The 12,340-nt window shown below is 42.0% G+C and overlaps 1 protein-coding gene across 2 annotated transcripts in view; it reads left to right on the forward strand.

Annotated features, from left to right (window-relative positions):
* DMD (dystrophin) overlaps window positions 1-12,340 on the forward strand; it is a 1,939,942-nt gene that overhangs the window by 544,911 nt on the left and 1,382,691 nt on the right. For both annotated transcript variants that reach the window (XM_045855895.1, XM_045855896.1), the window contains exons 10-11: window positions 3,124-3,312; window positions 4,077-4,258. In XM_045855895.1, the coding sequence (XP_045711851.1) occupies window positions 3,124-3,312; window positions 4,077-4,258 (371 nt within the window). The remainder of the gene's footprint in view (window positions 1-3,123; window positions 3,313-4,076; window positions 4,259-12,340) is intronic.

A 12,340-nucleotide genomic window follows, 5' to 3' on the forward strand; every position in this document is an offset into this window, starting at 1 on the left:
GCACCCTGTTAAATTAGGGCTCAGGTCTGTAGGGATTCAAACACTGACTGTTGGCCTGCATGACCCTTGGGTTGAACAGCCCTGTTCTCTCTACTGAGCATAATAAAACCCTGTCACCTCTCACTTGCAACCAAGAGAAGTCAAAATATTCAGGATTGGATTTTACTTGTTTTCCACCTACTCACAGAGCTGGCTACAGAATTTGGCCCAGTGAAAAATGAAACACAGAACCCCTTGTTCAAGAAGCAGGAAGGAAAGTACCGTTCAAGTCACTAAAGTATAAAGCTGTTTTCTTTATTCTGTGGTCTCTCTCTTGACTTTCCATGGTGTGTTTGTTTGCTCTTTCATATCATACTGAATAAAGAAAATTAAAAATTTAAAATATTAGCATGAGTTTTACTGCTCGTTATGTTGTGCAATTGCGGTTATAAATGCAAATATAAGAGCACTTAACTCATGCAGAATCATTGTTACCAGCCAATTTGTATTTTGTAGCTTGTATCACATATTTCATTCTTAACATGGAAACGATATGCAACTCACCCAGCTGCCATTTCATTTCTTGATAGGTGCATGTTCTGCCAATGTTTACCCTCCGCTTACTGCTGAGTGCAGAAGGGCTGAAAGGAAAAGGCAGTGTGGCTTGCCTTGTCTTTCCCTTTTCTTTCCATGTCACCAGTTTCAGCGTAAGTGGTTGGCCCACACAGGAGAGAAACATGAGTGAGCAAGGATATGATAGTGTTCCCTGGTGGTTTGTGTTTCCTTAGTGTCGCCTCCTTTCTGGCTTGGAAGCAGGGTCTCTTTCAAATAGAGAGCATGACTTCCCGGGCTTTCTGTGTCCTCACTCACTCAGTCATGGACATGCCACGCTTACCCTGTACTTGCTGGAGTTGCACTCACCTCCCACCTATTGTGGGTCCACTGGAATCCTGTGCCCCTGGGACATAACAATATGTATGCATGCAGATGAGGCAGACACACACATTGTAGCTATCTTCTCTGCTCATGCGCATACTTCATCACCCCATTGGACTTTGCTTATAAAACCCAAGTTCAGTGACAAAATCATTCAGAAGTTTAAGGTGACCATGTCAAAAAAAAACAGATAAAATAAGCACGGGGTTCTTCGGAGATGTGGGCACTGTGCAGCTGCTCACGTTGCGCAGCCATGAAGCGGGTCCCACCTATTCACGTTTCCCAGGCTGCCTTGCTGTGACCTTTCCCCGCTGAGCACTGACTTTGATACTTTTTTATTAATAGTCATTAGCAATGGGCAGAAGGGATATATACCTTGGAACTTGTTCTAAGCCCTAAGGCTTTCAGAAATCGCCTTGACTGTGGAAGGCTTTTGCAAATAACCCTCTTGGGGCACCTACGCGCCGTTTGAGATGCTAGACTTGGGTGAGTTTGACTCGATCAGCATGACGTGTCTTTGGCATTTCTCTAGAAGCGGAGAGCACATCATTTGATGAAACTATCCCACTGAAGACTGCCACTATGTTTTGCCACCTTAAAGGACTTAATAGTTGGATATACTTACAGTGCTAAAGTTTCAACACTGGAGCATTTATCAGAAGAGCAGCTCAGTGGGATAAGGCTCAGCATTGAGGGGACTGGAAATTCCAGGCAGACATGCCAGGGGAGTATTATCATCAAAAAGAAAAAAAAAGGAGGATAGATTTTCTCTAGGCAAGATTGTGAAATCCCCCAGGTAGCTTCTGAGTGTTCTACACTGCCTTTCGGTACCTTTGCAAAACCGTGCTTTTAGGGCCCAGGGCTGGCTTTCTGTATTTGGAGAAAACAGAAGATTCTTCTCTATTTTTCCAGTATATTTGCTTTGTTTCTGCTATATGTCAACAGTTTGCCTGTGTTCCTTACCTCAGCAGGAAACCCTGTTGAGTGTGGTCCTTCTCGAAGGATTTTTGAAGCCGAGCAACCTAGCATGAGTGCCGTTGACCCAAGCAAACAGAAATCAGGCCCGTGTTCTTACCTGTTCAAATGTTTGCCACTGATGGTCGCCCTAAGGCTAAAGCAGCAGAAGCATAGGTTATCTCAAGAGATGTCTCCTGTCATTGGTTGGTACTGGCCCCATCACTTCTGAAACGCAGGCCGATTTAGAGGTCAGCGTTCCATCCTGGAAACTACCCTATCCTGTCTAGACGATTGTCTTGAAGTCCCCACTACTTGCCTGGCAGTGGGGAGAGGGTGTGGGCATGCACAGCCCTCCAAAGGAATGTTTTCTCACCGGAATTCTCCAATCTCCTTGCTGCTTCTCATACCCCTCTGAGCTAGGTAATGGATTGAGGATTATGGAGTAATCCTCCATGGACACCCCAGCGTGGGAGTCACCTTTTAGCAATTTTCACCTTGGTGGCCTGGATCTTCTCCTGAGAATCATGGCCACTTTTTATCCTTTGTTCTCAGCTTTAGGGTCCCAGCAGAAATTTCAAGACAACCATTGAGATTCTCACTTAACTTCCTGCAAATTGAATTAGGAGGCACATACTTTATATTTTACTGCTCTTAAGATAATATCTTGCTATTTACACCATAGCCTTCTGGAAATAAAGGCTTAATTCCTAAAAGTTATTATACTGTTAGAAATTTCAGGTGTATAAATATTTCTTTTCCAATTTTATCCCCCTTTCTTATTTTCATACTGATAATTCTTCTGCTATGTAGATTTTCAGAGATATTTTATTACCTCATGGCTTTGGGCAAGAGATGTTTCATTTAATGCCATTGCAAAGTATATAAATATAATACCAATAATGTATATGTAAAGCATTTAAAATATGAAGTGAAAAAAGGTACCTATGGATGAAAATTCATAGCATAACATGAAGAAATGATGTATCCACCCACTCTTCATAGTAATCCAGAAGAAGTTTAATAAAATATTAACTTGAAGTGGGTTTCCGGTAGCATTTGAAAATTTGCAATATATTTGTGGGGCTGTTAAAATGCAGGGATGTGATTTTATGAGTCTGCAGTCCACGTCTCTGATGATGCACGTGGACATTTTTCGCATTTTGAATATTTCATTCATTTTATCATTTAATGTACTGGAACAGTCTGCAAAAACACTAATTGTATAACGCCCAATTTATTTTTATTGTTCAGCGTTTGGGAGCTCCCGAAGACAAGTCATTTGGCAGCTCGGTGACGGGGACTGAAGTAAACCTGGACAGCTACCAAACAGCTCTAGAGCAAGTGCTCTCGTGGCTTCTCTCCGCCGAGGACACTTTGCAAGCACAGGGGGAGATTTCCAGTGATGTAGAGGAAGTGAAAGAACAGTTTCATACTCATGAGGTAAAGCAAAACATCAATTTATGAGACAAAGCGTGTGCCTCGTCATCATGGCGAGTCCCTTTATCCCAGTCCCTGCCTAGCATCGTGGTATTTTTTGTGATTTAGTTTGGGGTTTATTTTTTTTCTTTCACTGGTATTTCGTATTGGCTTCAGGCGTGCAGCCTACTGGTTAGACAATCACGCACTTCCCTTGGCAATTTAGTGTTTCTTTGGGGATGGAAACAAACAAGTGTGTTGGGCTTGGCACGCCAACAGCCAGCTTTTGAAGTTCCGACTTGGTGAGCACCACTTGCAGGTGCCGAGAGGTGGTTGCACAGCGACTCTCATGGCAATGTGACAGCCCAGCTCCCTTCCCTTGGGTCAAGGCAACGCTGAGCTGTAACTTATACTCCAGACTACCTGTGTGGTATCACTGCACTTGTCGGACACTTGTCCCGAGATTGCATCCTTCCCGTCCCTCCTCTGCTACCCTGTTGTGTTTCCTGCACCTTCAGCTCCCTCGCAGGTCTCCTGTAGGACATCTTCCTTCGTAAGCCTCCTGCACACAAACCTAATGTCAGGGTCCGCTTCTGCAGAAGGTGACCTAAGCGAATCATTCTCTATAATCACATTGAAAATACTGTTGGGTTTCTGTGAATAAAACATTAAAATACTTTTACTGGGAATATACTTTAAATGGGCTACACATTTAGGAAAAAAATAAGCAAAACCTTACTGATGTACAGGAAGTGTTAATCACTGCTGTCAACTTCTCTCCTCCTCAGGGGTACATGATGGACTTGACGTCCCACCAAGGACGGGTCGGTAATGTCCTGCAATTGGGAAGTCAGCTCATTGGAACAGGGAAGTTATCAGAAGAAGAAGAAACGGAAGTGCAAGAGCAAATGAATCTCCTCAATTCAAGATGGGAATGCCTCAGGGTAGCTAGCATGGAGAAGCAAAGCAAGTAAGTGCTTTTGATTTCTAAAAGTGGCCTCCCTTGGCACGCTACAGTTATTCCGATACAGTTTCCTGTCGATATCAGGAGGAGCTCCCCTGCGGGGCACATTTTCATGGGCTTATCACTAGGCATTTTGATTTTCACTTTCGTAATTGCAGTGGAGATGTTGGATAGAAGGGGCCAGTTTCCACAGAATTACGTGCTAGCAGTTGCCAAATTGTTCTCCTAGTTAATATTTTCCACTTTTCTCCCCAAATTAAAAAGTGACGATCGGAGGCAGGAAAGTATACATAGGAAACCACATTCAGGCATAGCCCAGTTATGGCAGGCTTGGCTCCAGACCACTGGATACAGTCAGTATTGCAATGGAGCCAGTGGTAATCTCTTTGTTGAGGGTCTTGCCTCCAATTTGTAGAAAAACGCTGCATCTGTGAAGCACAATAAGATGAGGCGCCATAAACCGAGGGCTGCCTGTACGTAGAACCGCCTACTGCATACAGGTGACAGGGAACTTCTCTTCAGAAGGAAAAGCCCTCAAAAACACTAAATAGTTTCTCACATGCTTACGGAAATCCTCTTGAAAAAATGAAAGTTTCTCATCTGTGTTTGGAAATCCTTAATGCAAGTACTGCATGGTTCCGAAGTCTGTCAAGAAAATCTACTGACTTAATCCGAAAAGAATTTGGGAGACATTTCTGAAAAATGGCACTTTTCTTATAAAGGTAACAAGTAAGATCTCATCATTCGCGATGCGTTGCTCTGATTTATATTGTTGGGAGTGTGTATTCATGTAGAGCCTATCGAGACAAGATAGATTTATTTTTAAACGAAAAGAAATGAAGTGCCAACTGTGGATTTGAATGCATTAAGCTAAAGAAATTGTCCAAGTGCCTTAAGTTTACTTGGCTGTTATTTATGAAGATTAAAAGCTTTAAAACAGGACCAGAGAAACTCATTAGATATGCTGGGAGGCCCACGATTCCAGTGCTAAATTTTAGTGTGACAGTAGGGAGGGAATACACATGGCGGAGCTCATCTCTTCCGAAAGAATAAGGAAGGTGCGTGTGAGATAGAGTTGCCACACATACTCATATTCCGAGCCAGGAGATACTAGTCTATGCCTATTGACATCTCCCCCTGCTGTGACCATTTGGAGGATTGCAACTAAACTTTGAGGTGAGGGTCATAATAACCATATTATAACTATTGAGTTTGGACCATATCCCCCCATACGCAAGGGTCAACTCATTTACTCCACCCACTTCAAATCAAAAATCATAAGATTTAGAGCCACCTGCTTGTGGTCATAGGCGAGTTCTTCAAGGTTACAACTTTGGATGGCTCCAGTCTGTGCAACTTAAATAGAGCCACCTCTAACCAAGTCTGAAAGTGTTTCAAATCCATCCTCCGCCTTTGCTGCTTTTCCCACATTCTGTCCTCCCGTCTTCTTCTGGAGGCTGAGCACCCCCACATTGGTCCCCACTCCTCTTTTCCAATAGGACTAACAGTGTGACATTAGTTAGTCAGACTCGTCAATTAATTAATTGCAACTGGAGACTGAGTTGCAAGGCAGGTGAATCATGACCATATGTACACACACACACGGGTGTGTGTGGGTAATTTTCCCACTCGCATCCTATTGGAGGGTGGGGACTTAAAATGATAATACCACTACTTAGCTAGGATTGACATACAGAACATAGTCTGTCCTTTAGGAAGATATGGGAACTTTGGTTTGCGTTGAAGCTTTTAGGATAATTACCAAGAGGGCAAGCGCGACCTTTCCACTAACAGAGCTTTTTGGTAATATGTAGAGTTTAAAAAAATGAGACACGAGTATGGAACCACCTGCAACACATAGTCTTTTCTTGACAACTTGTTGAAATACACACCCGCCAAATATTATTTAAGCAAAGCACATTGAGAAACCTCTTGCGAGTTTATAAATAATAGTAAATATCCCATACTACTTTTACTAACTTTGTGTGTATTCATGCATACAATCTATTAAACTCTCAATGAGATAAGCCATTATGAAAGCTGCATTGGACCTGATTTGTGGTAGATTTTTTTTTTTTTGAGGAAATAAAAAGCTGATTATGACCATAGGACATTGTCTGTATTTAGAAATGAATGATTCTGGGTTTTATTTAATGCTTTAATAAATTGTTACCTGTTCAGTTTTTATTACCATGGTCATGTTGATTAGCTTCTTGGGAGTGTCACCTGCTGTCTCCAAACACGTGATTACTGCAGAATAGGAAAGCCGGGTAAATTGCCATAAACAGAGATGGATTAGTCCATGCCCCTCCTTTCTCTCCCAAAGGCAGGCTGTGAGTAGACCCAGCCGGAAGCCATCATCCTTGCCTCAACATAGACCTAGTGATGAGAAGAATGCCAGTTAACGTTCGTCTAGTCACATGAGATACGACCGAAGCCATGCCAGAACTCTTCACTTGCTATCCTGTAACAAAAGTAAAAGTAATTGGTTAGTACAGATAGGCTCATAACTAAAATCTATGAATAGTTATACTTGATGACGATAAGTATTATCTGCCAACTTATTTATCAACAACCACATTATATTTGATGTCTATTCCTTGTGATATATATCTATGCATATATTCCTATGTAGAATACTATATATAACATTACATATACACATGCACACAAATATTAACACATATTAATGGAATGCCTTGAGATATCAGACACATTTCCAGGCCCTGGGGACACAGTAAGAATAACGAGAGGCCGAAGTTCCAGATCTCCTGAATCTCTAGAGGGGCTGACACTCAATAAGAAAAAGAACACGAGGGAAATACCAGGTAGGACTAAGTTCTCTGAAGAGCTTAAATGCTAATAGGGAAGGGACTATTTGACGGGCTATATTATTTAGCTTTTGTGATCCACGAATGTGGTTTCTGGGCTGATGCCATTTACTGTCAAATTTCCCTGATAAGAAGGAACCACCGCTTGCAAATCAGGAAGAAGTACATTTTCAGGCGGAGGGAACAGCAGGACATGAAGACCCTAAAATAGGGACCGCTTGGCTGGTTAGCGGAACCAAAAGGCCAGCGTGACCAGAGAGCTGCAGCAGGGAAGGTTAGGTAGCTGAGGTATGAGATGGGGTTGAAATGCAGGTAGGGGGTCTGGTCACAGATGCCATTGTCAATCAGGACAAAAGACAAGCGTTTTGAGTTCTAGCGGGAGTGCAAGGAAAGGCAGTCCGACAGTTTTAGGCAGGGGACGGCCAGGTAAAGGAAATCCCAGTAATGCCACTGGAAGCAGAGAGGACATGCAATGGCCCAGGTAAGAGATGCTGGCATCTTATGCCAGGGTAGCTGTGCTAATATGTGAGTGCATTCTGCTATCTTAGCACAGTATTTACTTAATTTTTCAGGCCATAAGATGCACCGGACCATAAGACGCACCCAGGTTGTAGAGGAGGAAAATAAGAAAGAAAATTTTGAAGCAAAAAATGTGGTAAAATAGTTAATAACATTATCACCCTGGCTGGCGTAGCTCAGTGGATTGAGCGTGGACTGCAAACCAAAGCATCGCAGGTTCGATTCCCAGACAGGGCACATGCCTGGGTTGCAGGCCATGACCCCCAGCAACTGCACATTGATGTTTCTCTCTCTCTCTCTCCCTCCATTCCCTCTCTAAAAAAAATAAATAAATACAATCTTTAAAAATAATAATTAATAACAAATAACATAGGCCACCCCACCCCGTGCCAAAAGTAAGCCAGATAAGCTACATTCGGACTATAAGACGCACCTCATTGCCCCCCAAATTCGGGGGAAAGTGCGTCTTATAGTCTGAAAATATGGTAGTTTATAAACCATTCCTGCTATATTTATTTTAGTTCCCTTTTTGGCCTTTTTGACAGTCAGGATGCTTTTTGCTTTGGATGTAGGCATCCTTGCATAAAACATACATGCAGACGCTCCCTTTATAAGGGTTGCATCTAGGAAATACGATTGACCAAAGAAACCAGCAGCACTTACCACACAGCACAAGAAATTTGGAAAACAGAGGTAACAAAATGCCCTCATTTTCACCTCATGCTAAGTACGTTCTAATTTACCTAAGGATAAGGTCTCACTTTCTTGCACACCTATTTGCCTCCACAGTCCTCAGTTTCTGATTAGGAAACAGCGACACCTCCGTGAGTCTGGAAAACCTCCAAAGGACATTGGCTGAGATAGGGTATGAAAGAGTAGTTTGCTAAAGCAGCAGGGTTACAAAATGTAAAGAACGGTCATCATTATAAATATGATGATTAGCCATGGGGTGTTGCGGATCCCAACTTGTGGGGTCCACGGCCTTGTAGCTGAGACAAAAGAAATTCACAGGGACTACCGAATCCTGTGGAGAAAAAGTGGGGGCGGCTTCACTCTCAAGAGGAGACAAAAGCCTGGCCCTTGCTTCATGAGCTTTCATAGCCTTTCTGGACACATTACATGATGGTCCTCATTTACTATGCACAAGTTCGCTTTAGGTGGTTACCTTTTACAGAAAACAAAGGAGAGGATGCTGCTAATCACTCACAGAAGAGGGATATTTGCAAATGAAAAGGGAAAAGTGGTCCAACCGGTTACACTCATCCTTGGAAGGTTTAGCATGGATTTTAGGAAGTCACTTTGCAGTAAATGTCCTTAATTCAGGGTGAGGGAGTTTTTTAGCAAGGGCAAGACTCAAAGCAGCCTAGGTGCATTGCAGGCCTGATTCCCCATGGGAGAACCTATCTGTGGGCGTGGGTCCTGTGCATTTCCGAGTGGCAGCTGGGCCCATGTCACGCAGAATGGTCTCCTATAATGGGGTATTTTAATTATACTACGTAGTTTTGCCTTTTTTATAGTTTTCACTCTTTTTTTTCTCCAGTCTGTTCTAACCGCCCCACTCATTTTTGTCTTTGCAAAGGATAATGTTTGTGGATATTTTCTGTGGGGGTAAAGGAACTAGAGGAGGGTGACTAAATTACATTTGCTGTTTCAGTTTTTCAAATGAAACACTTAAAACACACTTGCAAAGGTATATAAGTAACAGAATAAATGTATGGGTGCTTCTCCTTCCCTTCTTCCTCATTTTTATTCTGTTCTCCATTGATGCTTTCATTATTAATTCCTTTCCTCTCCAATTCTGGTATCTTCATGGACGTGAATTAGTGATAAAGTGAAAGCTAATAGAATAAAGAAATTGGTAAGATATCTCTAGCCACTGTGTACTGCGGGACAAACGTGACTATTAGTCAATTACAAATCTTCAACCATGTTTATGAAATTGAAATGAAAGAACAAAATACCCCTAATTGCATCATTAAAATACAGTAATAAAAACAAGACATTGTCTGTTGACATGCTGGAGTTCAAAGCCTTAAGACGCGTAGGCAAAATTATTTTTGTTTTATTTCCTTTTCTGCTGCAAAATTGCCTTGGGGTGGTGGGAAGTGAGGGAAAGAGAAGCAAAAGACAAAACTTCTGACCATGGAAGTAGAAGATGACAATTGGCCTAGGGACAGCAGAAGATATTCTTCTCTATGAATAAGCTCATTAATTTTGTCACAGGTGTGCACAGGTGTGCACAGGTAACCAGGTTCTTAGTGATCGAGAACAAAGAATTGAACCGAACACACAAAGTTTATAGCATAAAGAAAGAGGGGAGGTTTATTAAGTGATAGTACACACCACAGGACACGGGAGTGAGCCAGCTCTGAGCAGAGGGAAAAAAAGGGCACGTGGGCTGGGGGATTCTATTCTTATAGGGGCAGAAGCCCCCCTGCTAGTCTTTGGCGGGCTTTTCCTGCGCAGGTACAAGGAATTGGATTTCAAAGCTACTGCGCATGCGTGGTTTCCCATGACTTTCTTGATTGGCTACTGGAGAAGGGAGTCCAACAATGTTATTTCATTATAATGTTATTATAATGAATCATAGAATAGCGCGCAGGCGCATTCTATGATTCAGAGTTATCCCAGAAAACAGGAACAACCCATCTTAGGGGGTCTTTGTCAATTAGGGAGTCTTGACAATTATTGACCGAATAACCAGTGGTTATTAATACGGTTATTTGATCAGGTTCAACTGGATATGGCTGGCCATGACTATTTTTTTTTCTGTACATATGCAGTTAATATGTGGATAATCCCTGTTTCAATAACATAAAATTTGTGACTCCTATGGCTTGAATTATAAACATTATAAACAGAAAAGCCAAAAGTCCAGGATTCATAGAAATGAGAGTAGAAGGTAGTGTTTTTTTGGAACCACGCCTTTTCACAAGATAAAAAATGGTAATTAGAAAATTAAGTTTAATAGTTCACCCATCCATCTAATAGTTCATACCTTCTATGTTCCCAGCACTATTTTAGAGACCAGGGAAATATCATTGAACAGACCAACCAACTCCTTCTGTTATTGAGCTTGCGATCTTAGTCGGGGAGGGGGGGAAGACAGACAATTAAAAAATATGTTTATCATATCAGATGACATAAAATGATAAATAGGGGAAAAGTCAGGGAAGATTTAGAAAGCAACATGTGTAAGTTATTGTGTGTATGTGGCCGGTCAGCAAAGGCCTCTGTGATGAGTGATATGTAAGGAGAGCCCTGAATGGAGGGGAGGGGACAGTCACGCAGCTAGCTCTATCAAATGAAAATGAATAGGAAGGTCCTGAGGCAGGAAAAATTTTTTAAAAATGCTACTTCCCCATTTGAGAAACAGTAACTGATCTAACAAAGGGGAAACTGATGGCATTCTGATTTACGGCAAAAAAAAAAAAAAAAAAAATGATTCAAATGAAATTACTAGGCTGGCTCAACCTGAGCACACTGAATAGAATCTGACATTTTTATCATCTTAAGTCTGGTATTTCTGATTGGGAAAGTGGTTGCATTTTTGTACTGTGTCTCCCAACGTTTGATGGATAATTAAGTGATGCCACTTATTCATTCAAGGAATATTTACCATGTGACCAGCATGTGCCTGCCACTGTGCCAGATGCTGTATAGAGACAGAGTGATTAAAGTTGGGAGGGGGCGTTTACTGCCCTATAAATGAATACGATCTCAGAGTGTCCACAGCTCCCATTCTCACTAAAGATAATTTAAACCATCTTCCAGTTACTGTAGTTAATAGTCGTCCTTGGTTTGTGACGACCTCTGTGAGTTTCTTTGTCTGCTTCGTAAGCATTTAATCAAGGAGATTGAATTGAGGGTTACCATAACGTATTTGCCTCAAGAGTCTTTTGCATCCAGCCATGCAGCTTCTTTATTATGTTACTGTTACTATTTTGAATTTATGCTCTCCAAATTCAAATGAATTTGTTTGCATTTTGAACTTTAATCTTGTTCTGGATAGTTGAAGAATATCAATAATTAAATTGTTGTGGAGCTACACGGCTGCAGGGAAAAAATAAATCAGGGTTTTGAAAACCATGGCATATATTGGCTTCACAGAATATCTTTTTAAAAACAACAGTATTTCTCACGTTCCATTCAGTGGAGAAATAAATATTAATACACAGTTAATTTTGAGGGAGGTTTAAAAACTGCCTTTCACGTCTAAGCAGTTGAAAGGGGAACTCTGCAGGTGAGTTCTTTCTAAAGTACTCATTCTGAGGCTGCAGACCAAAAACAGTGGTTTCCAAAGACCAGGTTGCAGTGTGGAATATAATGGTCACTCTCAGAATCAGTGGGGACTCTGAGAAACGTAGATGACCTGTTGTCTTTGGTTTCTCCCATGCCCCAAGGTGTCAGTGCACCTATTGGTGTCAGTGGTGATGCTGTAGAGAGAAGGATGAACACATTTGTTTCAGGGGGAAAAACTCTTTATATGATTCTGTTAGATAGGCCTTTGCCTCACTTCATTCTCCCATGGAAATTACTCTACTAGTGTGTAAGATTTACAGACAGAAGCCCAGTGTCGGGATTCACAACTGGGTCTTTGGAGGAGTGATGAAGGCTGGGAGGAAAGAGGATGTGCTGATTGGGGTGAGAAGGTGCAGGGGGGTGGGGGGGCGGGTTAGAGGGATTAACCACCCACACAGGTGCTGGGAGGAAACTTTCCGAAATTGAGCATGGGCAC

The sequence above is a fragment of the Phyllostomus hastatus genome, unplaced genomic scaffold, assembly GCF_019186645.2.
Source record: "Phyllostomus hastatus isolate PE091 unplaced genomic scaffold, TTU_PhHast_1.1 phas_scaffold_12, whole genome shotgun sequence".
Taxonomy (NCBI): domain Eukaryota; kingdom Metazoa; phylum Chordata; class Mammalia; order Chiroptera; family Phyllostomidae; genus Phyllostomus; species Phyllostomus hastatus.